The sequence below is a fragment of the Desmodus rotundus genome, chromosome 12 (assembly GCF_022682495.2).
Source record: "Desmodus rotundus isolate HL8 chromosome 12, HLdesRot8A.1, whole genome shotgun sequence".
Classification (NCBI taxonomy): Eukaryota; Metazoa; Chordata; class Mammalia; order Chiroptera; family Phyllostomidae; genus Desmodus; species Desmodus rotundus.
The window spans coordinates 27,443,057-27,471,013 of NC_071398.1; the positions used below are offsets into that span (position 1 = coordinate 27,443,057).

Below are 27,957 nucleotides of genomic sequence, written 5' to 3' on the forward strand. Positions count from 1 at the left end.
CCCCGTGCGCTCGCCGAGGACCAGCCTGTGTCCCCCCCATCCCCAGTGGACGCCACCTGAAGTCCCTTTCTGGGCTCCCCTCCACTGCGCACTACCTTCACCCCATGTCTCTGATCCCGGCACCCCAAAGCAGGGCTCTCTGAGCCTCAGCCCCTAGAGTTGTATTGTGAACCCCAGAAATATTAAGTCCTACTCCCTGGGACCTGAGTGCAACCTTATTTGGAAACAGGATCTTTGCAGATCCTAGTTAAGTAACTTAAGGGGAAGTCAGAAGGAAATAGGCTGGGCCCAAATCCAACCATGGCGTCCTTATAAGAAGAGGGGGTAGCGGTCACAGACACAGAGGGAGGAAGGCCATACAGAGATAAAAGCAGAGACTGGAGAGATGTGCCTATGAGCCAAGGAGCACCAAGGACCCCCAGCAACCCCAGGAGCTGGGAGAGGCAGGAAGGATCCTCCCCCAGAGCCTCCAGAGGGAGCATGGCCAGCTGACACCTCCACCTCTGACTCCTGACCCCCAGGACTCTGAGAGACTAAATTCTGCTGTCTTAAGCCACCAGACTGTGGTCATTTGTTAGCATTATCCTCGCCATTGCACCAGAAACCCTTTGCACCAGCAGAAGCCCCAATGAGCAGCCTAGGAAGGCAAAGGTGTTGGTTTCTCCAGCATCTTTATGATGGAATTACACTGGTCTCACAGCTGGGCAGCCCATGGGGGCCCCTGCTGCACAGGCGTGGCCACCCCTCACAAGAGCTCCAGGATGGCTGCCACGGTGCTCTGCCCGAAGATGAAGGTGCCGACGAGCACGGACACCACTCCCCAGACCTCCAAGCAGCACCTGCAAAGTCAACAAATGCACGTCAGCACGCACTTTCCCGGAGCTGTGCACAGACAAGCCCAGCACATGCAGAAAATGTATTATTTGAAGCCCAGTGGAGTCACCAATTTGGAAAAATATTCAGGGTATCCTCCCTGACCTGTGGGGATGTGTTTCTGAAACGACAGGAAAGAAGGTGCCTGAGGTGATTTAAAAGCCTCTGTTGTTTCAAAACGGATTCCCATCCACTGTTTCATCAAAGCCAAAGAAATGGGAGGAGGGAGACACTAATTCCAAACTCCCTTTCCGAACCCTATTCCTTCTAGGGTGGGAGGGATGAAGCCCCTGAAAATAAGGGAGAAGAAGAAAGCCCCAAGTCACACACGACCAGCACAGTGGCAAGGGGATGAGCACGCAGGAGACAGAGGTGGCTGGAACTGCTGGCCGCCATGGCCATACCTGGAGCTTCACAATGTAACCAGAAGAGACGGTGCAGACAGACAGACAGACAGACAGACAGAGAGACAAGAGTGATGATGATAAGATGCCCACAGCAAGGCAGGGCCGGCAGAGGTGTTTCCGGCCCCATCCAAGGATCCGTTGTCATGGAAAGGCAATCTCTAGTCCTGCAGCGGCCCAGAGTGGCAACTCACCTTGAGCACCCACCCACGTGAAGAGGGAAAGCGAGGTGAATGTGCCCCAGGGGTGCAGCTCTCCTCAGAGCGCTGGTGGGTCAGGAGGCCCTACGGCAGTTCTAGGATTAGAAATGTCTCCAAAGCCCATCACTAAAACTATTGTGAGCTGGGATCAAGGCACAGAATGAAAGCAGCAGGGCTTCAGAGAGTGCTCCAGGGCTGAGCCACCAGACAAGCGGGCGCTATGAGCCCCAGGCAGATTTAGAGGCCTCCAGAAAACCCCTTCTCAGCCCAGAAGGGAACCAAGCCGAGCCTGCTGCGTCAGGAAAACCAGGCTTGGGAAGTGGGAGACAGGCCCCAGCCTGCAGGGGGTACCCAAGACCATGGATGCTGTAACTTAGGAGAGCCTGTACTGGGCTGAACAGTGGTCCCCAAAATTCATGTCTACCTGGGACCCGTGAATATGACCTTACTTAGAAATAGGATTTTCGTCAGGAAGACCCTCAAGTCCACACGGTGCTCCAACCACAGGCCACAACCCTCAGTGCCAAAGGGAGGGCCACACACAGACTGAAAGACACCAGGCCAAGGTGCCGCTGGCCTGGGTTCGAGTCCCAGCTCAGACTCCCTCTCACGACATGCAGTGGCCCCAGCCCGTGGCCAGCAGGCCTCTCATCTGTGGGATGACAGGATCTCCACGGCCCCCATGGCATTCACCAGCTCCTCAGTCGGAGCCCCTTCGAAAGCCCCAGTTGCCACGCTGACTTGGAGACACCCACCTGGCTCGTGGTCCCATCGGCTCGGTGCTGATAGCACAGATGAGGCACAGACCTGCAAAGGGGATGGGGTCACCCCAGCTCTTCATTGTGGAACCCAACGCAGCCCCAGCCTCTTGAGAGCTCAGTCAACCCGCAGCAGTCCCCAGGGGCCCCCGAGGCCTGCAAGACCTTGGCTCGGTGGCCCCCCGCTCGCCCTGCTCATGGCACGGTGGCAGAGTGACAGGGTGAGGTGGCCAAGGGCCTGACTGATGTGGAGTCCCCGGTCAGCCTCTCCCTGAAGCCCTGGCCTCTCTGAGCCTCAGTCTCACAGGTGACAGTGACAGCACACCTGTACACCCGGGTCGCTGTGATGAGGTATTCAGGGCCAGGCACCTGGGATGAGTTCAGGAACTGGCAGCTGCCCTGTGACCTTTCCCTTTCTTCCTTTTTTATTTGTTTTTTAAATAATTCTTCTGGGGTTTGAAGCCAGACAGCTCTGCCTAAAGCCCCATGGCATGACCCCCACCCCAAACCTGCCCCAGCCTGAGAAACAGCTGGAGCTGATGCGCCACCCAGCACACCAGCACTGAGCCCGGCCTAGTGTGTGTCAGACGCCCAGTGAGTGTGGCTGACGCAGTGGCCCTGGGCCAGGAGCAGGGGTCGGGGGAAAGCAGTGAGAAGGCCATCTGACCTCAGCACTGTCATTTGAAAGCACTTCCCTGAACAGAGCCGGGCAGAGGAGCTGGGGTGTCCCCCTGAGCACCAGCGTCCCCTCCAGGGCTCCTCCTTATGGGCAGAAGGGTCTTCCAAGGTGCCGAAAGTATGGCGGCAAGGCCTTGGCCTCTGCGGTGTCCCAGCCCCAGTAACCCTCAGCACAGGCCGACACTCACTAACACTGGGAGGGTTCCTCAGAAACTGTCGGAACCAGTGTTTGCCTCCCGGGTCGGGGACGAGGGGGAACAAAGATTTCATGGGGTACCTTTGAGTGTGTGAACTTCAAGTAATTGAACGTATTTTTGCATGTCATGCAATTGAAAAACTTTTTAAAAGTAAAACAAAATCGTGCAGCGAGTGGCAGCTGTGGGAGGTGGGCCAGGCTGTGAGGGTGACTCAGGCCTGCTACCTGCTCGCCCTGCCCCCAGGGTGCCTTTGCGAGTCCATGTCCGGCTGCAGGTGGGGCAGTAACAGGCCTGTCCTCAGCCGCGTCCATCAGGGCGCACCGATGTTTAATGAGGGAAGGTCTGCAAGGCCTCCAGCCCATGCCTGGCCAGTAAACAGGGCTGGGAGCCACCCTGCCTCCTCGGGGCTCCCACCCTCCAGCCCCCTGACTCTCAGCACAGGGGCTCCTTGCTGAGAGGGGCACAGGAGGACAAGCAGGCAGCGGGCCCAGGAAGTGGGTGCCTCACCTGGGAAGATGAAGATGAAGAAGGAACTGATGCCACCGATGATGCCGATGATCTCACTGAGGTCTGGCAGGAACAGGGCCATGGCGAGTGTCACAGTGACCCACAGGACGGTCAGCAGCATCCGGACCCCCAGCTCTGAGGGGTCGGCCAGGGCTTGCAGCCCACACGCCTGGCAACAGCTCCTCCTCCAGAAATCCTGCATCACCGACCTGGAGGCCATGCCAGTACAGCAGGCACAGGCTCGCGGGGCTCTGGCCTTTGCCACCCACCTGTGGTCGGGCACCTGACAGTCCCCTCCCAATGGCCCTGCCCACCTGGCAGGGCTGCCCTCCCACACAGGGGCTTCTTCCCCAGGCACCATGCCAGAGCTCAGGTGGGTCAGTCCACGTCAGGCAGCCGACAGCGAGGGGCCACATGGTAGAAGGTCAGGGCAGGCTAGAGACCAGGCTCCTGACACCACTACCTGGTGGTGCTCGGCCAGGTACCTTTCCACCCCGTAAACTCCTCGGTGAGACCGATGATGGCCGCCCCACCACACACCAGCTCGAGGTGCCTGGCACGTGCTACACCACGATGAATGTCAGTGCCCCGCGCCAAACGGTGGCCCTACCCAGCCAGCCTCACCTCCCCAAGAAGAGCACAATGGGGTAGACGGTCACAATGGAGACGGCAAAGAGGACTCGGGCAATGATGATGGCTCCATCGTCCCTCGGGTAGGACATCAAGATGTCAGCAGAAACTTCTGTCCCGAAGGTCAGAAAGCCATAAACGCCTGGCAGGTGGGAAGGGTGGGAGCCCGGAGAGCTGATTAGAAGATGCTGTTCCCACTCACAACTCTGACACACTGGCAGCACCCAGCTCCTACCATCTCTAAACTTTTCCCTAGGAGGTGACAGGAGGAGTTCCTTGTTCTGCCATTTCCTGAGGCTTTTCTGTCCTCAGCCTATGTGACACTCTGTTCTTCTGATTCAAAATGCATGCTGGGCAAAGCTGTTGCTAACCCTTCTTTCAGACAGCTCACCAGGGGCCTGTGCACGGACTGGGCGCTGACGGAAGCACACAGCGCTCTGAGAACCCTGCCGATGCCTTCCACACCCAGCCCGGCCCACTCCGACAGCTAAAGACAGCCGCCGGCCAGGTCGGTGGCTCAGCTGGTTGGAGCACTGTCCCATACACTAAAATGTTGCTGGTTCAGTCCCTGGTCAGGGTGCATACAAGAGGTAACTGACTGATGTTTCTTTCTCACACTGATGTTTCTCTCTCTCTCAAATCAATAAGCATATCCTGGGTGTGGACTAAAAACAGAAAGCAGCTGGCAGTGCACCCATTTTCCTGATGGGGAAAACCAAGGCCCAGGGTGGCAGCAATTGCCAGAATACACAGACAGCTAGTTACCACAGTACCACGTCCAGCGCACCAGGCCCCTGGCCTGCCACCAGGGCTGCCTCTCACATCCTCGTCACCTGCCCTGTCCTGAGACACCCATCTCTAGCTTTGAGCTATGGCTCATTTTGGTCTCCTGATCCTGCTGACCCTGGACCTGAGCCATTGACCAGGTCGTGGCCCTCCAACCCAGGGGCCACAGACTGACAAGGACCTTCCCTGTCGGAGAGCAGTCACCCAGCAAGTTTCTTGAAACCATAGTGGCCAAGGCACCTGACACATTCTCTGTAGCCCAAGGGACTCCCAAGTCAGAGGCTCCAACAGGCCAATGAGAGAGGGACCCCCTGGGCTGGAGGAAGATGCCCAGCCTGAGCCTGGGACCTGGGCCGTGCTGGGGGCATGCTGTGTGACCTTGGGCACATCACGGCCCCTCTCTGAGCCACACTTCCATCACCTCTGAAGATCCTTTTGCCTACAGCACAGGTTTGTGAGCACACAAACCCATCAAGTCCATGAGAGCACTTTGCAAATTGCTACCCAGATGTAGCGCTAATGATGACCACCGTTGTTGCTGTCCCATCAGACAGCGGCAGGCAGCGCACAGAGCAGACACTTTGGAGATAGCCAGGCCAGGGGGATGGTCACAGTTTTGCCACATCTAGTTTGGAGATCTTGGCCAACCCATGGAGCCCTCAGAGCCTCAGTCTCCTCATCTATGAAATGGGGACTTTCCTATGGGCTGTTAAGGATTGCGTGAGCGAAGGCACTCACACTGAACAGTGCTATGCCTAGCACACAGTAAGCTCTCTATAAATACTCGTTACTATTGCCATTTCCCCTGCCTGTCCCGACCCAGCTCCGGGCGCTCCAGGCAGGGCCTTACCTGTCAGCGAGTAGACAAGGCAGCAGGCCAGCAGGGACAGCACGGAGACCAGGGCCCAGTGGGACAGGCTCTGGTTGCGCATGCTGCAGTAGATGGAGACAGCCGCTTCATGACACTGCAAGACAGAGGGGCCAGCTGGGCATTAGAATCACCAAGAGCAACCTAAAAGTATCAGTGTCCCACGATACAGGAAACTGCCCGAATGCCACCAACAGTAAAAGGCGTAAGCAAATCACCGGATAGTCACATGGCGGAATATTACATGGCGATGAAAAGGGACGAGCACACCGCACACTTCGACAAGAACCTCACAGCTCTCATGTGTTGCAAAGAAAGCCAGACACAAAAGAACATTGCCAGAAAAGAACTCGTACCTGGAGTTCGGATTGCGAGCCCGACGAGCCAGACCAGGGCCGTCCTTTGCGTTGTACGGTGTTGAGCAACAATCCTGTCCTTGACCCACTAGATACCAGGAACACCAGCCCCCAGTTGTTACAACCAACAACGTGTCCAGACATTGCGCAATCACCCCCAGACGAGAACCAGCTCTTAGGGCGACAGCAGGCAGAATAGTGGTGTGGGCAGGGTGGATACCACTGGGTGGGACATGGCATGAGGGAGCCTTCCACGGGGGCTGCTAGTGTTCTACCTCCTGACTGGGGAGATGGTTACATGGGAGTACACATACCTATGGTTATATATTTCATATGTACTGATTATACTGTCATAAGACAATTCAATATGATGTACTCTAGCCAATGCCAAGAGCAGACCTGCGATGGGGACATTATTGACCTGGAGCAGGTCCTGGGCAGTGGTGTCTCACACGTGCCAGGAGACCCTGATGCGCAGGCAGGTTGAGAGGCGCCCCCATGTCTGCATGTACCCTTAGGGTTCCGGGATCTTCCCAGGCTCCTGGGACAGGGTTCCCACTATCACGTCCCCTTACTCACTCACTTCCGATCAAAACCAAACTGTGTTGATCTGCTCCTACCCACACTCCAGGCTCCTTGAGGGCCACGTTCCTCCCACTCACCGAGCTCAGTCCACCTCTGTCCCTTGCACTATCTAAGGCCTGCAGCCGCCCGGGGGAGCGCCCTCAGACCTTCTAGGACCGATGAGCCTCAGGGCACCAGTGTGTCCTTGGCTTTCTGCCCAGGGGCTTCTCTGACCTCACAGGAGCCCACTGGCCTGCAGCCCCCGGGACCCTCAACCGAGGGACAGTGGAGCCCCATGGGTCAAGGCTCCCACGTCCTGTCTTCTGAACTCAGAAATGGGGAAAACACTGGGCGGTGGCTGGATGGAGCCCTGCCCTTCTTCCTCTGTCCTAAGACCCCTGGGTGAGTTTCTCTCGGGTCTGTAGGGAAAATATAGCCCGTCCCCTGAGGGCGGGGCTGCCCTGCTCGAACAGCCTGGGGGACGGGGCTGGCTGTGTGCAGGCTCACTACTCGCTCGGGGATGGGTGCCAGGCAGAGGTGCGCGTACTGGCTACGAAGTGGAGACAGTGTGGATGTGCACCAGCTGAGGAACGGCAAGCAAACGGTGGTCTGTCCCTGCAGTGGTCTATGACTCAGCCATAGAAGGGGACACACGCTACAACACGGATGAACCTCAAGAACATGATGCCGAGTAAAAGGAGCCATCGCAGAGGACCACGAATTGTAGGAGTCCATTTACGTGGACTGCCTGGGACAGGCAGATGCAGAGACAGAGCAGAGGTCTGTGGTTGCCAGGGCGGAGGGAGGGGTGGGGGCGGGCAGTGACTGGTAAGGAACGGGTGGGGTGGTGGGAGGCTCTGAAGCTGACCGCGGTGAGGGTTGCCCAGCTCTGTGACCACATGGAACGCCGCTGGACTTCACTCCTCAGATGGGTGAGATGCATGCGACGTGAGTTGTATCTCAGTAAAGCTGTTTTTAAAAAAAACCAACACCCAAGGAGTCTCGAGTGCAGCTAGGATGGCTGGGAGCAGAGCCCAACCCCCACCTCTGCTCCCCCAGACTCCTCTGACCCTGCTCTGTGCAGGCTGGTGGGGGCCCCATGGTGAAATGTGGGCATGGCGTTTGAACCAAGTCAGAGCTCTCGATGACAAGGCAACCCCCTTCCCTGCACAGCCCCTCCAGCCTTGCACCACTCCTCAGCCTACCTCCTATTCACCGTCTGCATCCACTCTCCTCCAGCCCGGATGCCTTCTCTCCAAGCCGCAGCCCTGCAGCCCGGCCTCTGGCCTCAGTCCCACCCCCCACCTGCACCTGCGATTCACATCTTTTCCTAACTTCCCATCACTGCACTCCTGTCCCTGGAAACCTCAGCCCAGGCCTCGGCTGCTAGGAGAATAGAATGGGGAAGCCGAGGCAAAGGTGAGGGGGGCGCCCCTGCTAAGCATCTGAATAGCAGCCCTCCAGTGCGAGCCTGTCACACCATATGGTGCTCAGCGCTGGAGAGAGGGGTAGTCAAAGCCACATCCCAACAGTTGGCAAAATCACTGCCTCAGATCTTTCAAAATATGGGTGTGCAGGAAAAAACATGAGAAATTCCTGTAAATGGCTTGCTAAGCCCCAGCAGCGATACCATCAACTCATTTATAAGGAAGAGAAATGGAAATGTTTCAGGAGTTTTTTCAAAAATGTTTCTGCAAGGAAATGAGGAGCAGAAATAGGAACTAGTTGATGGATGAGGGAAGATAAAAAACTTAGGTTAGGAAGCTGAGATACTGTCACTCCTGAACCACTTTCCCCGGGAACCTGACTGTGCTTCAGGGTGGTTTTGTTATCAGCGTGGTGGGTAGGTATTTGGGGGAGGGGCAAATGTCTCCTAAAGTAGACAGTGAAAGCATGGAGTCAGCTGCCACGGGCTGAGAGAGAGAGACCGGAAGGCAGGGAGCAGAGCCCACACTAGCTCTCCACCCTCGCCTTCAGCAGCCCATGGGGCACCCACCTAGCAGAGCCCTCTACGGCTCTGCGGCCCCACCAGGGACACTCTCCCTTCCCTGAGTCAGCTGTGCTGTCCTCTCCAGCTGGACCATCCTCCCTTCTCCTGGCAGCCTCCCACCCATCCTCCAGGGCGAGATCAGAAGCCCTCAGCTGGGCTGCCCTCGCTGAGCCCGCTCTTCCTCCATGACTTCCTATCGAAAATTCTGCACATCCTGCCCCGGACCTGCCACGCAGCCCCCTGCACGCCTCCCAGCCCTCCTGGCCCCCAGCCTCCCGCGGCAGGCTCTCTCCTCTCCAGAGCCCCCGGAGCAGAATCCGCCTGGCGTTCTGCACACGGAAGCGGGCAGGCCCAGGCGTCTGGGCATGCGAGGGTGCTGCGGAGGAAGGGACAGTTGCCAAATCCCCACCCCCCATTCTATCCTGGACCCAACACTTCTGCTGCCGCTGTTGGCTGCTGGTCGGGTTCCCAAGTTCAATGGCAATTCACCCACACTGAGCCCAGATCCCCACCCACGTGCCCAGTCTCTGAAGACAGCCTGTCTCATCCCAGGACGAGTCTTCACACAGCTCTCCTGCCAGGGAGGCCACCCTTTCCCGTGGGAACAGGGAGCCACCACAGCCTGAGAAGGCCACTCTCTTCACCACAGACACTAAGGTTACCTGAAATCCGAAGCAGATGGTGGGGAAGACACTAAACACGGAGGTCCAGGAGGAAGGACTGTAAACAGAGGAGGACAGGTGGTGATTACAAAAAGTTCGACTCAAGACAACCTTCAACGCGGAGATGAGTGTTAAACAATACAAGGAAGCGTAACTAGGCATGACTGTAAAACACGCTTTTAACCATTGCGTCCACCACCAGGTTTGGGGAGACGGAAAAGGATGCATTTTCACGGCTGCACTTTCCAAATGCTTTTGTGTCGACACTTTGGCAACTTGACCTTCTCTGCGAGGGCAGAACTTGGACAGGGCACGGCAAGCAGGTGCTCCCAGCCTCCCTCTGAGGCCGCCTGTCCCCAGGGAGGTTTGGGGCTGGAGTGCAGGCAGCCAGTGTCAACCAACGGTGGACAGACAGACCCCCAACAGTGCAAGGATGCTTGGACCTCTGTCCAAGCTCTCAAAAAGGACTGAGGTGTGCATGGGGCAGAATTTTCAGGATGGTGGCCCCCCGCTTCCTTTGACTAGAGGCTCTAGGTGCCAGCGTCCAGCACCTTTGGGGACATACGGTGGGATGCAGCATAAACAACACCTGCCACAGAGCCAGGGTTCCCTGGTTGTGCCAGAACAGTGGCCCCCAAGGCGTCCATGCCCTTCTCCAGGGACCTGTGCACATGTGACCTGCCGGGACAAAAGGGACGCTGCAGGTGTGATTAAGGGTAAGGACTTTGCAGCGGGAGGTTACCCCGCATCACCTAGGCCCAGCACGTCACATGAATACATGAAGTCAGAGAGCCTGTCCTGGCTGTGGTCAGAGGGAGCGGTGACTATGGGGGACGGCAGAGAGAAGGGGTGTTGCTGGCTTTAAAGATGGAGGCAGGGCTGCCAGCCAGGCTTGTGGATGTTGCCTAGATATTGGAAAAGGCCAGGACACAGGCTCTCCCCTGGAGTTTCCAAAAGGAGCGCAGCCCTGCAAACACCTTGCCTCTAGCCCAGGGAGACTCATGGCGGACTTCTGACCTCCGGAACTGAGACAGGAAAGCTGTGTGGTTTCAAGCCCCCCAGGTCGGTGGTGACTTGTTATGGCAGCCACAGGACCTTGACATGGCGGTGTCTCCCGTTCTGCGCTGGGTCTGGCTGACTTCACCCTGGACACCGCTTCTGGTGCCTGCCCACGCAGCTGGGCTTCCCTAACCCTCCTCAGCAGCACGTCACCTGACGCCCGGCTTCTTGCTCAGACCAGGAGCAAAGAGCCCATGTCTGCACTGCGCCCTCTGTCTGCCTGGGACCTCTGGGCCCGTGTGTGCTGTCCCCTCCTGCCTCTGTGGGAGAGACAGTCTGTGCCCCAGCCTCAGGCTGAGTCCCCAGAGCACAGGACCCTCCCCTGCGCCCGGCCCCTGACTCCAGGTTGTAGATCAGGTAGTGAGTCTGTCTCTCTCCACCCCAGCTTTTCCTTCTCTAAGGGGTTGCCCATCGGCATCAACAGGGGCTGGGGCTCTGTCCCCCTCAGTGCCTGCCCATTCCTCTCCTCCTCTCCTCAGAAGAACCGCTTCCTGCCTCCCTCTATCATGAGCCCAATCCACCTGGGCCTTCACCCCCTCTCCTGCCCTGACCTGGTAACGCCACCAGCGGCCTCCATGGCCACACTGATATCCAGGACTCAGTCCCACGTGACCCAGGAGCAGCATTTGGCAATGATCATGCCAACCTTCTGGAAATTTTGTTCACTGACATCTGAGACCCACCTTCCATCATCCTTTGTCCTGGCTGAACGGAGCTCCCCAAATTCACACCCACTGAGTGCCTCAGAACGAAGCCTTATTTGGGAACAGGGCCTCTGTAGATGTGATTAGTTAAATTAAGATGAGATCATGCAGGAGAAGGTTGGGTGCTAATGCAAGGACTGGTGTCCGGTAGGAAGAGAAAACAGACGCCCAGCGGGGGCTGTGGGACGAGGGTGGCAGAGGCTGCGTGAGGCAGCCATCCTTCAGCCAAGGGCCACGGGCAACTACCAGGAACCCACAGAGGCAGGAAGGGTCCTCCCCTAGAACTTTCAGAGGCAGCTTGGCCCTGCTCACACCTTGATTTTAGACTCCTGGCCTCCAGAACTGAGGACACATTCCTGTTGTGTGAAGCCACCAGGTTTGTGGGCAGTTGTCACAGCAGCTCCAGGAAGCTAGCACCTCTCCTGACTCCCCACCCTTCTCTGTCCTTCCCCAGCTCCTCCTCCTCCCCGGCTTCCCAGGGCCGGACAGAGCCTGTGGGTCCCGAGTACTGTTCTCACCAGGCACCTGGCCTTAAACGCCATCTCTGGGCTTGACACCAACCACCTTTCTCCCTCCAGGCCGGGCCTCTCTGAACCGCAGACCCACAGTTCTGACAAGCTGGCTGCCCGACACCTTCATTTAGAAGTTTCAAAGCCGACTCCGACGTTGCCCCTCCCACCTGCCCCTCTCCGTCCTACCCAACAGAGGAAGCAGCACCGCCAACCTTCCCAGTGCCCAGGCCCAAAGCTCAGAGTCACCCTGGACGCCTCTGGCTCTCTTGTGCTCCACTTCCAGTCTGTCCACCTGAAGGAGCCACATCATTTGCAGGGCCCAGTGCCCGGCCCCTGACTCCGGGCTGTAGATCAAAACAAACATACTGGACCCCTGTTGAACAATGCGACGGCGCCCTGGCCGGGTTCCTCAGTGGGATGGAGCGTCACCTGTACATACACCAAGGGGTTGCGGGTTCAATTCCCATTCAGGGCACATATCTAAACTGTGGGTTCAACCCCTGGTCAGGGTGTGAATGGGAGGCAACCGATCTAAGTCTCTCTTTCTCAAATTGAAAAAACATACCCTCACATGAGGATTAAAAAGCAAAAGAATGTTGGGATGGTGACCGAAGGGTGTTAGACCGAGTGCGAGGCCTTTCTGAGCACAGGGCCCTGGGTGACGTCATAGGTCATCGCCTATGGAGCTGTCCTGTCACCAGATCTGATTTCAAGCCCCTACTGTGCTCCAAACCCTGCAGTGGCTTCCCAGCAAAACCGATGTCCTCACTGAGGCTCCGCGTCCCCACAGGACACCCCCAGCCCCTCCCCCGGCCTTGCTCCAGCTGGTCAGGCCACGCTGGCCTCTTACATCCCCTGCCCTCTGCCCTAGCACCAGCATCCTGCCGACCAGTTCTGCTGCTTCCAGGCTGTGGGGACACTTCTGCAAAAGCCTAGCAGCCCCAGGGTGGTATGGCATGTAGTGTTTTGTGTCCCTTGGCTGGTCCCTGGTCCTTATGAACTACAGCTGTGTCCATTCTGAAGCAGGAAAGGGGCCTTTGCTGGGCCTTAGGGCATTAGAGACACCAAGGGGTTCACAGAGAGGAGCCATGGCTCTGTGCAAACCAGGGGGAGAAGTGCCCATGCTTCGGGGATCCCCCGCAGCACCCCGGAAGGTCATGAAAGGCCATTCCCTCAACTCACCTCAGGGCAGGGCGGGGCTCCCGCACGAGGGCCTGGGCCCCGAGGTAGTACTGCGCCATGACGACCAGGGCCAGGTAGCAGGCGGCCAGGGTGCCTAGGAAGCTGATGCACAGATGATGTGTGACCATAAATGCCAGGGGCCACCAGCCCCGCCACATGGAGTGCGGTCTGAATGCCAGCTGTGCTCACACCAGCATGGTGTCGGGCAAAGTTCTTCCTTCTCTGATCCTTGATTTCCTCACCGGCACCCCGGGGCCAGCAGCAGGCACTTCAGGCAGGACAGCGCTCAGGCCCAGAGGTCAGGTGGGCCAGCACCTGCGTGGCCCCTGGTACCCCCATCTCTCCAGCCACAGCCCCACAGACACTCAGATTTGGCATCTAAGTCAGGACGCCAGCTGTGGCGGAGGAGGACCCCTGCCACGGCCGGGCTTGACAAAAGAGGCTGTCGAGGGTCAGGGGCACCTGGGGGGCTCAAAGTCTCTGCCCATGTTTCTCTGTTTCTGAGGGGAAAAGTCCATTGTTGTTCTGGACTCAACAGGGAAATACAGGTTGCAAGTCTGTGTGGGTACTTTTGCCAGACTTAATTCTTTCAAAAACATACAGAAAGCCACACAGACCACAAAAGGAAGAAAAGCGTGTGCGCATCTGTGTCTCCCTGTGCCTGTGTGCACACATGTGTGCATATAAAGTCTGTACTAATTAAATAAAGTGTCCCAGCAGGTTATGCCAACATGGCAGTTTTCTTTGTTGCTTATGTATATTTTCTCTCACACATAGATGTTACCTGTGTAATTTTTAATTTTTGACTCCTTGTCTGAATGGGAAGGCCAACGTTAACAGCTGCCCTGTCAGAGGCAGACAGAAACCCCGCAACAAACACCGCCCACGGTGGGGACCCAGTCAAAGCCACTGCCCAGCCAGGGAGCGTCCGAAACCATGTACCTTGTGAATCTCTGGAACCCGATCTCCCTTGGGGCGGACAGGGGCAAGATGACCAGCATGGAGAGCAGGGTCAAGGTGAAGCGCTGGTCGACGTACCAGGGCGGCAGAGCCGGCGGAGCACTGGGCAGGAGGAAGTCACACACTGGTGGGAAGACGGGAAGGGGCTGCAGTGAGCCCCGCACGGCTCTCACCCAGTGGTCAGAGCCCTGGCCGTGGACTCCCAGCTGTAAGGATCCCTGGTAGTGTTCTCCACGGGCACTAAGTCAGCCCTGCGAGTCTAAAGGGACAAGTGTGATGGGGACTCTGTCACGTACCACTGCGAGGGAAGGAATCTGGCTGCAGGAATTCATTCAACAGATGTTCACTGAGCTCGGCTCTTAGTGCTGGAGTCTGGCAGTGAACGAGACCCAACGACCCACTCTTGAGGCACCTGGGCCCTTCATAAAAGACCTTTTTAGTTTCTGCTCTGGAGCTCAGTGGCACAGTGTGTGGCGTCCAGCTGGGGCCTGGCGTGGAGTTTTGGTGCAGGTACCAGGCAGAGCCACTGTTCTCTGTCACCGCTGCACAAGAAGCTGCCCCAAACAGTGGCCCAGAGTGACCACTTGCTTATCTGCTGTGAGCAGGATGTGAAGAATTGGGGTGGGGCTGAGCTGGCCACTCGTGCTCCATGTGAGCCTGACAGGGGGTCTCTTGGGAGTATTCAGCTGCTGGGAGGGCTGGTCTGGAGGGGTCTCGATGGCTCTCCCCACACCAGGTGCCTGGTGGGGACACCTGGACTCAGCGGGGCCTTCCCTGCAGCCTCAGGGCTCCTCCACATGGACACCCCAGAAGCCTAGTCCATGGCAACTGGGAGCTCCCGGAGACCACAGTGGAAATGGCCTGTCCTCTTGAAGACCAAGCCTGGAACTGGCGTGGTGTCACATCTGCCATACTCTCCTGGGCCACGCTGTCACAGACCCTACCCTGATCCAGGGCAGGGGACACAGACCCCCCCAACCTCTCAGTGGAAGGGACACCAGAGAACTGGGAACCGTTTCATCCCGCCACACTAAGAAGGGGAATTGGAGTTGGTATCAGAGGCAAGACAGATGGGGGAGGGGAGAGCAGAGCGGAGAAGGCAAGATGGCTTGAAGCCAGAACCCGTGGGGGCGGGGCTCCTTCAACCCCACTGAGGGTGGCTGAGAGCTGAGCACCTACACTGCCCTTTCTTTCTTCCCGCCAAATGCTCCACAAAGCCAGCCAGGCAAGAAAGAAATGCCTTATGAAAATAGCTTGTTTCTACTGAAGTGGCGCAAGGGGACTGTTCCGTGTCACAGTCACTGCACAGAGGCACCCATGCAGCTGGGGGAAGCAGGCATGATGGTCCAGACATGCCAAGAGAAGGTATGTACCCAAGCTGCACCGAGATCTCAGTGAGTGTCAGAGCGCGCACAACGTGGCATGAGGTGCAGGCCCTTCTAGCCCTCTGATCTCCTGCAGCCAGGAAACCCTGCTCTGACATCAGGGCTATCCTTCCTGAACCTGAACTTTCTGAGACATTCCTCGATGTCCTCAGTACCAGTCATTTATCGTCAACTCATCCGTACCCAGTACATTCGGTAACTGCCCCCACCTCCATTTAGTCCCCCTCCCAAGAAGCCTGGACTTTCCTACAGAAAGACCTAACCCGAAACACACAAACCATGCTCCCTCCATCCCAGTCAGCCCACCCAGAGCCAGGGTGACCTACATCCTAATCAATACTCTGACCACTCTGAGTGCTCTACTGCTGAGCCTGATTGCGGCTTCACGACCCTTCTCAACACAGCAGCACCGCCAGCTGACCAGAGCTGAAACTAATCCAACCTCTGCTTGCCACATGGAATCAGGGCATCTTGTACCCATTTGCTGACCGCAAGGTTCAGATCTACCAGCCTCGATGCTTTTGGGGGTAAAAGTGCTGCCCAAAACATAGAAGCCTTTAATTTCATTACCCCAGAGTCTGGGGCCTTTTCATTCATGGGTCAAGTGACAGAACAACCAAAGAAACAGCAAAATGCTGGACTGAAACCTAACCATATCAATAATTACATTCCAAAAAAATCAAGATGGTGGAGGAGTAAGTGGAAGCTACACTAAAGTCTTCCCAGGACCAATCTGAAGAATCCTAAATTGTGGAGAAATCATCCTGAATAACCAACTGAATACTAGGGGGATAGAAGCCTTATTACCAAGGACAGACGGAAGAAACTATTTCACCACAACGTGACTAGTAGGGAGTGAGGAGATTGTGTGAGAGGGCTGGCTGGGCTCCCACGGGAGGCAGCTGAAGCTCCGGAGGGATATTTCAGTGGCCAGAGGGGTTCTCCCTGAGAAGTGTGGGATCTAAACCCCAGGCTGGTCTCCCCAGCCTACAGCACTAGAACCAGAAGGGAACCCAGATAACATATAGCTGTGAAAAGCAGCAGGGTTTCTGCCTGCCAGAGAGATACAGCTGGAGATGCAGAGAGCCTCTGAAAGGGCCAACACACAAAATTTCATTTGCAGCCACCTACCCTGCGCTCTGGCAGAGGGAGGGCAGAGTGGAATAGAGTCCCTTGAGGAGAGTCTGGGGTTGGTGGCTCTGAGGAGAGAACTGAAGGAACAGCCACCAGGATCCCTGTGCCGGGTCATTCCCCATACTGTAGAAGCCATCTCTCTCAGGCAGAGCGTTCTTCACCCTGTACCTAAGGGAAGCAATGGCCCTGCCCACAGGAATTACTCTGCCCCATCCTGTAGTGCTTCTGCCAGGCTGCTTAAAGCTTGATCAGGTTAACGACTCATCAATTTAACAGCTAAGGCAGAAAATACAAAGAAACAGCCTAAATGGGAAGACAAAGAAACAGACCCCATGGACACAGACAACAGTGTGGAGATTACTGGGGGGAGCAAGGCATAAGGGGACTAAATGGTAATGGGAAAAATACAATAAAGATTAAATTTTAAAAAAAGGAAAAAGAAACAGACCCCAAATAAAAGAACAAGAGAATTCTGCAGAAGAACAATTAGATGAAGTGGAGGCAAGCAATTTATCAGATCGAGAGTTTAGAGTGATGATTATAAGGATACTGAACAGCATGAAAAAAGACATAGAAACCATAAAAAAGTACCAGTCAGAAAGAATGCAATATCTGAAATAAATTATACACTGGAAGGAATAAACAGTAGGTTAGATGAAGCAGAGGATCAAATCAGTGATTTGGAAAACAAGGTAGAAAAAACACCCAGGCAGAGCAGCAAAAAGAAAAATTAATTTTAAAAAATGAGGAGAGTTTAAGAAACATTTTGGACAACATGAAGCATATACATCCATATCATGGGAAAACCAGAAGGAAAAGAGAGCGAGCAAGGGATGGAGAACCTATTTGAAGAAGTAATGACTGAAAACTTCCCTAATCTTGTGAAGGAAAGAGATGCAAAAGTCCAGGAAACTCAGAGAGTCCCAAACAAGTTGGACTCAAAGAGGCCAGCACTGAGATACCTCATAATTAAAATGACAAGGCTTAAAGACAAGGAGAGAATCCTAAAAGCCGCAAGAGAAAAGCAGGTAGTTACATGCAAGGGAGCCCCAATTAGACTGGCATCTGGCTTCTCCACAAAAACATTTCAGGCCAGAAGGGAGTGGCATGAAATATTCAAGGTGATGAAATGCAAAGACTTACAACCAAGGCTACTTTACCCAGCAAGGCTATCATTTAAAATTGAAGGAGAAATAAGGAGCTTCCCAGATAAGAAAAAGCTAAAGGAGTTTGTTTAACCCCAAACCAGTACTGCAACAAATGTTAAAGGGCTTGCTTTAAAAAATAGAAAAAGAGAAAGAAAAAAAAAACCCAGAGGAAAATAGTCTAAGAATGAAATGGCACTAAATATGTATCTACCAATAATCACTGTAATTGTAAATGGCTTAAAATGTAAGCTTTAAATGCTCCAATCAAGAGACATAGGGTAGCTGAGTGATTAAGAAAACAAGACCTATATATATGCTGCCTCCAAGAAATCCATCTCAGATCAGAATATACACACAGACTAAAAGTAAAGGGATGGAAAAAGATATTTCATGCAAATGGAAAGGGGGGGGAAAGCTGGGATAGCTGTACTTATATCTGACAAAATAGACTTTGAAACCAAGGCTATGGTAAGAGACAGAGAAGGACACTATATAATGATAAAGGGAACAATCCAACAAGAGGATATAACCCTAGTAAACATTTATGCACCCAACATAGGAGCACCTAAGTATATGAGGCAAATCTTGATGTATGTAAAGGGAGAGACTGATAGAAACACAGTCATAGTTGGGGATTTTAACACACTAGTGACTTCAATGGATAGATCTTCCAGACAGAAAATCAACAAGGAGACAGTGGCCTTAAATGACACACTAGATCAAATAGATTTAATTGATATCTTTCAAACATTTCATCCCAGAGCAGAAGAATATATATACTTTTCAAGAGCACATGGAATGTTGTCCAGGATAGACCAGTGTTGGGACACATTGGTCTCAGTAAATTTTTAAGAAGACTGAAATCATATCAGTCTTCTCTTCTCTGACCACAATGCTATGAATCTAGAAATCAATCACAAGAAGAATACAAAAAGCACACAGACATGGAAGCTAAATAACAGGTTATTAAACAATGAATGGGTCAACAACAAGATCAAGGAAGAAACCAAAAGGTACCTTGAAACAAATGAAAATGAGCGCACAACAATCCAATATGTGGGACACTGGGAAAGCAATCTTAAGAGAGAAATTCATAGCATTACAGGCCTATCTCAAAAAAAAAAAAAAAAACCCAACAAGAAAAAGCTCAAATAAACAATCCAACTAACTTCTCACCTAAAGGAACTTGAAAAAGAACGACAAACAAAGGCCAAATTGAATAGAAGGAAATAATAAAGATCAGAGCAGAAATAAATGAAATAGAGTCTAAAAAATGATACAAAATATCAATGAATCCAGGAGCTGGTTCTCTGAAGAGATAAATAAGATTGGCAAACCTTTAACCAGACTCATCAAGAAAAAAAGAGAAAGGACCCAAATAAATAAAATCAGAAATGAAAGAGGAGAAATAACAATTGACACCAAAGATACACAAAGGACTGTAAGAAAGTATTATGAACAACTATATGCCAACAAACTGGACAACCTGGGCACAATGGGTAAATTCCTAGAAACATACAATCTTCCAAAACTAAATCAGGAAGAATCAGAGAATCTGAATACATAGATTGCACCTAGTGAAATTGAAGCAGTAATCAAAAAACTCCCAACAAACAAAAGCCCTGGACTGGATGTCTTCACAGGTGAATTTTACCAAACATCCAAGAAGAACTAACACCTCCCCTCCTCAAACTATTTCGTAAAGTTGAAGAAGAGGGAAGGCTCCCAAACTCATTTTACAAGGCCAGCATTATCCTAATTGCAAAACCAGATAAAGACACTACAACAAAAGAAAATTACAGGCCAGTATCCTTGATGAACATAGATGCTAAAATCCTCAACAAAATATTAGCAAACCGAATAGAACAATGCATCAAAAAGATCATACCACATGATCAAGTGGGATTTATTCCAGGAATGTAAGGTTGGTACCACATTCACAAATCAACAAATGTGATTCACATATAAACAAAATGAAGGATAAAAACCACATGACCATATCAATAGATGCAGAAAAAGCATATGATAAAATCCAGCACCCATTTATGATACAAACTCTCGCCAAAGTAGGATTAGAGGGAACATACCTAAACATAATAAAGGCCACATATGACAAACCCACTGCCAGCATCATACTCAATGGGCAAAAACTACAAGTGTTCTCCTTAAGATCGGGGACAAGACAGGGATGTCCACTTACATCTCTCTTCTTCAACATAGTACTGGAAGTCCTAGCCACAGCAATCAGTCAAGAAGAAGAAAGAAAAAACCTGCCTTTTGACCCAGCAATCCCACTTCTGGGAATATATCTGAAGGAACCCAAAATGCTAATTCAAAAGAACATAAGTACCCCTATGTTCATTGCAGTGTTATTTACAATCGAAATTGGAAAGGAAGAAGTAAAATTCATTATTTGCAGATGACATGATACTGCACATAGAGAACCCCAAAGATTCCACCAAGAAACTACTGGAACCGATCAATGAATTCAGCAAAGTAATTATCCAGGAATCAGTTGCATATTTATACGCCAATAATGAACTAACAGAAAGGGTCATTAAGAAAACAATCCCATTCGCAATTGCCACAAAAAGAAAAAGATGCCTAGGAGTAAACCTAACCAAGAATGTCAAAGACCTGTACTCAGAGAACTGTAAGACACTGAAGAAAGAAACTGAAGAAGATGTAAATAAGTAGAAGCACATCCCGTGTTCATGGATAGGAAGAATTAACATCATTAAGATGTCCATACTACCCAAAACAATCTATAGATTCAATGCACTTCCTATCAAGATTCCAATGGCATACTTCACAGAACTAGAACAAATATTTCAAAATTTATATGGAACCACAAAGGGCCCCACATTAGCAACAGTGATCCTGAGAAAGAAGATCAAAGTTGGAGGAATCGTGCTGCCTAATATGAAACTATACTCTGAGACCATAGTAATCAAAACAGTATGGTACTGTCATAAAAACAGACACATAGATCAATGGAACAGAATAGAGAGCCCAGAAATAAACCTACAGCTTTATAGTCAATTAATATTTGACAGAGGAAGCAAGCACATATAATGGGCTAAATCATGTTGGGAAAATTGGACAGATACATGCAGAAAAATGAAACTAGGCCACACACAAGAATAAATTAAAAATAGATCAAAGACTTAAATGTTAGATCCAAAACCATAAAAATTGTAAAAAAACATAGGAAACAAAATCTTAGACATTGCTTAGACAGTAATATTTTATTGGATAGACCTCCCCAGACAGGGGAAACAAAAGAAAAAAAATAAACAATAGGACTACATCAAACTAAAATGTTTTTGCACAGCAAAGGAAATCATCAACAAAATAAAAAGACAACCCACAGAATGGGAGACCATATTTGCTGATACATCTGATAGGGGTTAATATCCAAAATTTATAAAGAACTTACAAAACTCAACACCAAAAATGCAAACAACCCAATTTAAAAAAAAATGGGCAAAGGACCTGAGTAGACACTTCTCCAAAGAGGACATACAAGTGGCCAATAGACATATGAAAAGATGCTCAACATCACTAATCATCAGAGAGATGCAAATTAAAACCAAAATGAGATACCACCTCACACCTGTCAGAATGGCTACCATCAATAAATCAACAAACAACAAGTGCTGGCAAGGATGTGGAGAAAAGGGAACCTTAGTACACTGTTGGTGGGAATGCAGACTGGTGCAGCCACTGTGGAAAGCATGATGGAAATACCTCAAAAATTAAAAATGGATCTGCCTTTTTACCCAGCAGTCCCACTTCTGGGAATATATCTGAAGGAACCCAAAATGCTAATTCAAAAAATGTAAGTACCCCTATGTTTAATGCAGTGTTATTTACAATCTCCGAGATATGGAAGCAGCCCAAGCATCCATCAGTAGATGAGTAGACAAAACAATTATGGGACATTTACATGATGGAATACTACTCAGCTGTAAAAAAAAAGAAGAAAATTTTACCCTTTGTGACAGTATGGATGGACCTGGAGAACATTATGCTAAGTGAAATAAGTTGGTCAGAGAAAGACAAATACCATATGATTTCACTCATATGTAGAATCTAAAGAACAAACTGAATTAATAAGGAAAATGGGGACAGACTTGTAGATGGAGAGCAGGATGACAGCTAAGGAGTGGGCGGAGGTAGGGGTGGAGGGATCGTGCAAAAAGGAAAAAGGACTCATGGACATGGACAACAGTTGGTGACTGTGGGGAGGAACGGGTATAAGGGGACTAAATGGTAATGCAAAAAATAGAATAAAGATTAAATTAAAGAACATTACATTCCAGTTAAAAGTCTGTCTGAGCCCTGAGCGCTGTGGCTCAGCTGGCTGGGCGCTGTCCTGCAAAGGGAAGGGTCATGGGTTAGATTCCCAGTCAGGCCACTTGCCTGAGTTGGGGTTCAGTTCCTGATCGGGGCACATATGAGAGGCCACCAATCTATGTTTCTTTCTCATGTTGATATTTTTCTCCCTCTTTTTCTCCTTGCCTTTCTCTCTCTCTAAAAGAGAATAAAATCTTTTTTTTAATCTGTCTGAGATCATCACGATGATAAAAACACAAGAACCAGCCATATGCTATCTCCAAGAAATGTATTTTAAAACCCAGGTCACAGGTTCACCGCGAATGAATAGGAAGAGAAGTACTGCATAAACACTAATCTTAAGACAGCTGGAGTGCCTGTATTTATAGCAGAGGTTGATTTAATGACAAAGTATTACCAGAGACAGAAAGGGATATATCATAATAATGAAAGGGTAATTCATAGGTGTGTGCCTAATGACACCGCTTCAAAACCACGAGGGAAGAAATGGACAGAATTAAAGAGAGAAATAGATAAATCTGCAGTCACGGTTGGAGGTATTATCACCCCCTCTCTCAGACCGATAGAATAACTAGACCATAGAATCAGTGAGGCCGTGGGCAAGCTGCACAGAGCTGTGGCCCACCTTGAGCAGCTGCAGAACGCACATCCAGAAATGCTCACCAAAACCGAACCTGTGGGGCTCCACAGACAAGCTCCCAATCCCCACACATTGAAATCACGGAGTGTTCTCTGACCGTGATGCATGCGGTTAAGGTAGAACCCGAAAAGGGATGTAAAAGAACTCCCAAATAATTAGAAATCAAACCGCACAATGCTAAACATCCCATGAGGCAAAGAAGAAATCGCAGCAAAATTTAGCCCATGTTTTGAATGGGACAAAAATGAAAAGAGAACATATCAAAATTGGTGGGATGCAGCAAAAGCCACACTTAGATGGGAATTGTTAGCGGGGAGCTAGAGGCCAACAAGTGCACAGGGTTTAGGGTCTCTGACCTCCCCAGATTCAAGGTATCATTGTTTATCTCTCACAGGGGCTTCTCTGCAGTTGACCCACTGGACTCCCCAACCACAGCCCCTCCCCTACCGTGACCCTCCCTGCGCTGGTACTTACTAATTCCCAGTCTCCCTTGTCCAGGACATTAGGAGCTTGGGGGGCGGGGGGGAGGGGGGTCTTGGTCTCTGCTGTTACCCCAGGGTCCCGCTCAGTGTCCATGTCCTATTTGTCAACCAGGAGCCCCAGGGCATAAGGAGCACCAAACCCGAGGCCACCCCACCTGCGGCACAGGCACTTACGCTTGTCCAGTTGGTCCCCGATCACCCTGAGGAAGGCCACGGAGATCATGAGCAGGTTGACGATGAAGCAGGCCTCACACAGCTTCCCGACGGCAGGTCCACACAGCCCTCCGACCACGCCCTGGTAGGTGACCCGGCCACTGACGGAGGCAGCATAGCCCAGGATGACCAGCCCACTGATCAGGAAGGCCAAGGACACCTGCAGAGCAGGGTTGTGGGCCAGGGCGCTCCCATGAGCCACCGCCGCAGCCAGCTGCCCCTGGGGACTTCACTATGGTTCCCTCCACCTGGCCTCTCACCTGCAGAGGTCATGGCTGCCTATGGCCTGGGAGCCCCTCCCCTGCCCGGAGCAGAGCAGGTGGATTGTCCAGGCCTCGCTGGCCGTCAGTCTTTTACCTGGGATCCACACACACCATTCTGCCCAGTCGGGCACACTCTGGGCCTCAGAAACCCAGCGTCTACATGACCGTGCTAAAGTCGCACAGGCTACCTGTATGAAAGTGTATTACCCAAAGAGACACAACCAGTGTACCTCTATCAGGATACAGAGCATTCTACCACCCCTGTGAAGTGCCCCCCTGTCCCTGCCTGGTCACTTGCTGCCCCCATCCTGTCCCCAGAAGAAACTACGGATCAGGCGTTTTTCTATTTTTACATATTTTCGGGTCTGGCTTCTTCGACTCTGTCATGTCTGTGAGACCCAGCCCCACTGGACGCATCAGATGCCACCCCGTTGTATGGGTGTGGTCATGGCTGCTCCCCCCGTCTGCTGTCGACAGACCCCTGGGTTGTTTTTCATTTTTGGCCACTGTGATTGAAGTGCTGAGCCCTCCAGAACAAGTCATTCTGAGGACACTTTGTCCTCCTGGACACGCACTTGGGAGAGACGCTGGGTCATAGAGTAGACGTGTTTTTAACTCTAAGACATCGCCAAGCTGCTTTCCAAAGTGTCAGTGCCACTGGACGCTCCCTCGATGCATGGGAACCCCACTTGCTGCACAGAGTTCAATGGTTTTGAGTCTCTCCAGCACCGACGGCTACCGGCCTGCAAACTGAACTTGGTCTCCCGGCCTCAACACCCCTCCCCCGGGGCTGGGGGAGAGAATCATACAAGGGACCAGATGTGCTCAGCCGAGAGGCCCGGGGGAAGCTGCGATGGCCGTCCTCAGGCACAGTTCATGCCCCTGCACAAGCAGATCTGTCTGTACTAGTCCAGAAGCCACAGCTACAGCTTCTAAGGAGAGGCATCTAACTGAATTATGTGAAAGGAACTTGAACCTTCAGAGTCAGAAGGGACACATGGCTCCCTCTGGCCACCATACCCTGGTCCACCCCAGTTCCTACTCCTGGAATGCCCACCCGCCCCCACCACTTCCCCTCACCTGGGGAATGCTTACTTTTCTTTCCCCTCCTCTGCAAGGTCATTTCCTCCAGAAAGCCTCCTGACACGTCACCCCAAGGGGCTCTCATGCCCCCTGCCCCCAAGCCGAGGCTCTGAGAGAACCCTGTGCCTGCAATGGGCTGCATGGAGATGCCCCAGAGGACAGGCCTGCGGCCTCACTGCCAGGGCCTGTGGGAGTGACTTCCCGGGCAGTCTCTGCAGATGTAAAGGGAGAGGGATTACATGGAGAGGGGTCTTTGCAGGTGTCATTAAAGAATTTGAGATGAGGTCACCCTGGACCTTCTGGGTGACCCTGAAATCCAAAGACAAATGCCTCATGAGAGACAGAGAGAAACCATGAAGAAGGTGGTGCGATAGTGGGACAGGGGTTGGCGGGATCTGGCCACCAGCCAAGGGACAGCTGGGGCCACCAGGAGCTGGAAGAGGCAGGGGGGACCCTGGCCTGGAGCCCCCCGAGGGAGCAGAGCCCCTGCTGGCACCTTGATTTCAGACTCCTGGAGCCCGGGACCATGAGAGGACACATTTCTGCGGTTTTAAGCCACCCAGGACACAGTCCTCAGCCAAGCAGCCATCTCTAAGCTCTGTGAAGCCCAGGGTTGTATCATTTTTTTGCTCACCATTTAGCCCCCAGAGGACTGCCTGACACAGAGCAGGCACTAAGTAGCTATCTGCAGACAAAGTGGGGGGAAGTGGGAACAGAGAGACCCTGAGCCTCTGAGCGGCGGGACAGCAAAGAGCCCTCATCCCCCCAGGCCCAGGCTCTGCCTCTGCAGCTCCTGAGAAAGGGTCGAGGGTCACAGAATTTCAGTAATCCTCCCGTGCTAAGGGGGTCACGAGAGACCTTCCACCTTGCACCACTGGCCTCCTGGTGGTGGGGTTTTAAATGCACCCCCAGTCCAAGTTGGCACCTTGTAAAGGGGATGGGGCAGAAGTCTCGCTGGCTAAGAGGAGGGGAGAGGTGGAAAGGGCAGTGTGCCCAGCACCCGTGTCCAGGGTTTCTGTTATTTATGTCTTTAGACCACACTGCACAATGCACAAGCCCTACCAGCAAGCAGCAGCCGCATCCCCCAGGGCTCATCAGAAATGCAGTCTCAGACCCACCCAGCCCTGCTGAGTCGGCATTTGCATTGCAGCAAGGTGCCCAGGAGATGCTGCACACAGTGTGAGGAGGGAAGGTGCCCACAGCTCTGCCTGCCGCCCTGGGACTGGTCACCTCTGTGCTAACCACGGCCCGTCCCCTGCAGCCCCGCGGCTTTACAGTAGCCCTCATGGCTGGAGATGAGGCTCCTTCCTCACTGTTAGGATAGGGCAGCCTTTCTGCTGCCCACATCCAAACACAGCGATGCTGCCCCTCTCGCGCACCTGGACAAGTTCTTCCATCTCCACTGGGGCCCAGCTCAATGGCACCTCGCAGGTTGGCCTTCTCTGACCACCCGGTCATGTCATTCTACCCCTGTCACATGACCCTCCTAACACTCCCCACTGTCTGAAATACTTTATTTGACTTGTTGTATCTAGCCCTATGTCTTAAAACAGTTAGAACAGGACCATTAGCAGCTGACTGCCATAAAAACAGATTTGGGATCTGTTTTTAGAACTGTCAAAGAACTTACCACAAAACACAGGGGTTCCTATCAGCCAGAAGGAATCTTTGCAAATAAAGCTGTGCTAATCAGTTCTTCTCCACTAAAGGCACTCAGCCCCTGCGCTTTCTGGAAAGGGAATTCGGGCTGGAATGCAGCCTGCAGAAGCGGCTGACGACCCCTGACGACCCCCGACACGGCAGAGGGCCTGGCCCAGCTCCTGGCCCAGCTCAGCCTGGGGCTGTCACAGTCGGTCTGAGTCCTGGCCTGATCTGCACATGCACTGAAGCTCTAGTCACAGAGCTGAGACCACTAGTCACTTGGCCAGGCGGTTGCTCAGACGCTGTGCATTCTCGGTACCTTCCCTGCTGAGACGCCAGGTTCACTGGGTCCAGGTGCTGTGCCAAGACCCTCCCAGCCCTGGCCAGCAACAGAACCGGGAAGGCAGAGGACACTCTCTGAGGAGGTCCATAGTTATCTTCTCCCCTCATGAGCTCAGCAGGCAGAAAACCAACCCCACAGGTCTAGTTTCTAAGACAGGTGGCTCTGCAGACCTATACCCAAGGATCCCGCCTGGATCCTGCCCCAGGAGACCCCCCAAAATGCTTCCCAGGGGCTTACCAGCTCCACCAGGAAGGCAGGGGTCACCCCACCAGCCTTATGGAAGGCCCAGGGGAAGTTGAGCAGGCCAGCCCCCAGCGCTGATTTCAGGAGGATGAAGACAGCGCCCAGTGAGGACAGACTGGGGCTGGCAGTCGCCGGCTTTGCCGAAAGGCCTCTGCTTGCAGGGGTCAGTCCCTCCATGTCTAGAAGAAGCAGAAGGGTGGAGAGAGGGGACAGTGTTTGCACTTTCTTCCCAGTTCACAGATGGCATCATTCTCTGGCTGTGACAGGTCTTTCTCCCCAGTTGTCAGAGCTACCGCATCTGTCTCATCGTCCCCAAGCTGCCACCTGCCTCTTCCTGCGCCTCCACTCCCCCTTTACCCTATGTACTCCTGGGCCCACCCCTTCTGGGCCTCACCACTTTTCACCTCAAGGAATGCAGCCCCCACCCCTTCCCCTCTAGCTTTCTTCCTATTGTCATCCCTCCTGCCCTCCCACTCAATCCAAGGCCACCTGGACCCTCCCCTCCTTTCTTTTCCAAACCCCCAACTCCTTCCTGCCCATCACCGCCATCCCCCTCCCCCACCCCTCTGACAGACCTAGTCCTTACCACCAAATGCCAACTTCAAGGTGAGAGACCGTCCTTGGCCACCACAGATGGACAGGGACTCAGGCTCACTCCAGGTGGCTCAGCTGCATTTCTTGGACCTGGAGGAGTCAAAGAAGGAAGATTCTAGCACTGCTGGGGTGGCTAATGAGTCACAGACTGAGGGAGCCCTAAAGAGCATGTGTTTGGGTCATGTCCCAAAACCTAGGGGGACAGGGACATGAAGTCAGGGCCATCTGTCCTAAGAACTTGCAGCTTCTGAGACTTCTGGCCTGAGAAGGGGAATCTTAAGATGCTCTCCCCTCCCACACCCCAGTGCAGGCCCCTCCCTGGGGGTGGGGCGTTCCCCGACTGGCAAGGGTGAGAGGGAGCTCAGCTGGGAGAGATCAAGGGAGCATGCCTGCTCTGGTGCCCTGAAGGGGTCTGTTTCTCCATGCCTCCTCCCTCCATGCCTTTCTGAGACCCCCCAGTCTGAGGGAAAGGGCTTGGAGCTCAGTGTCTGTCAGTCTAGCTTCCCATCTGCACAAGGGAGCCATATGCCACCTCGCAG

At 52.8% G+C, this 27,957-nt stretch overlaps 1 protein-coding gene across 2 annotated transcripts; it reads right to left on the bottom strand.

The window, feature by feature from the left end:
* Positions 1–677: 677 nt before the first annotated feature.
* SLC38A8 (solute carrier family 38 member 8) lies at positions 678–27,647 on the bottom strand. 2 transcript variants are annotated; one of them, XM_024555839.4, is made up of 11 exons: positions 27,411–27,647; positions 26,819–27,003; positions 23,213–23,411; positions 13,873–14,014; positions 12,931–13,032; positions 9,474–9,531; positions 5,884–5,998; positions 4,242–4,389; positions 3,618–3,826; positions 2,233–2,284; positions 678–839 (listed from the first exon to the last, which is right to left on the bottom strand). In XM_024555839.4, the coding sequence occupies exons 2-11, from the start codon at positions 26,999–27,001 to the stop codon at positions 746–748; spliced, it is 1,302 nt and encodes a 433-aa protein (XP_024411607.2). In that variant the 5' UTR covers positions 27,002–27,003; positions 27,411–27,647; the 3' UTR covers positions 678–745. The 2 variants fall into 2 exon arrangements, with proteins under 2 accessions (XP_024411607.2, XP_045047677.2); XM_045191742.3 differs by having other exon boundaries at positions 27,400–27,647.
* Between the last annotated feature and the right edge of the window lie 310 nt (positions 27,648–27,957).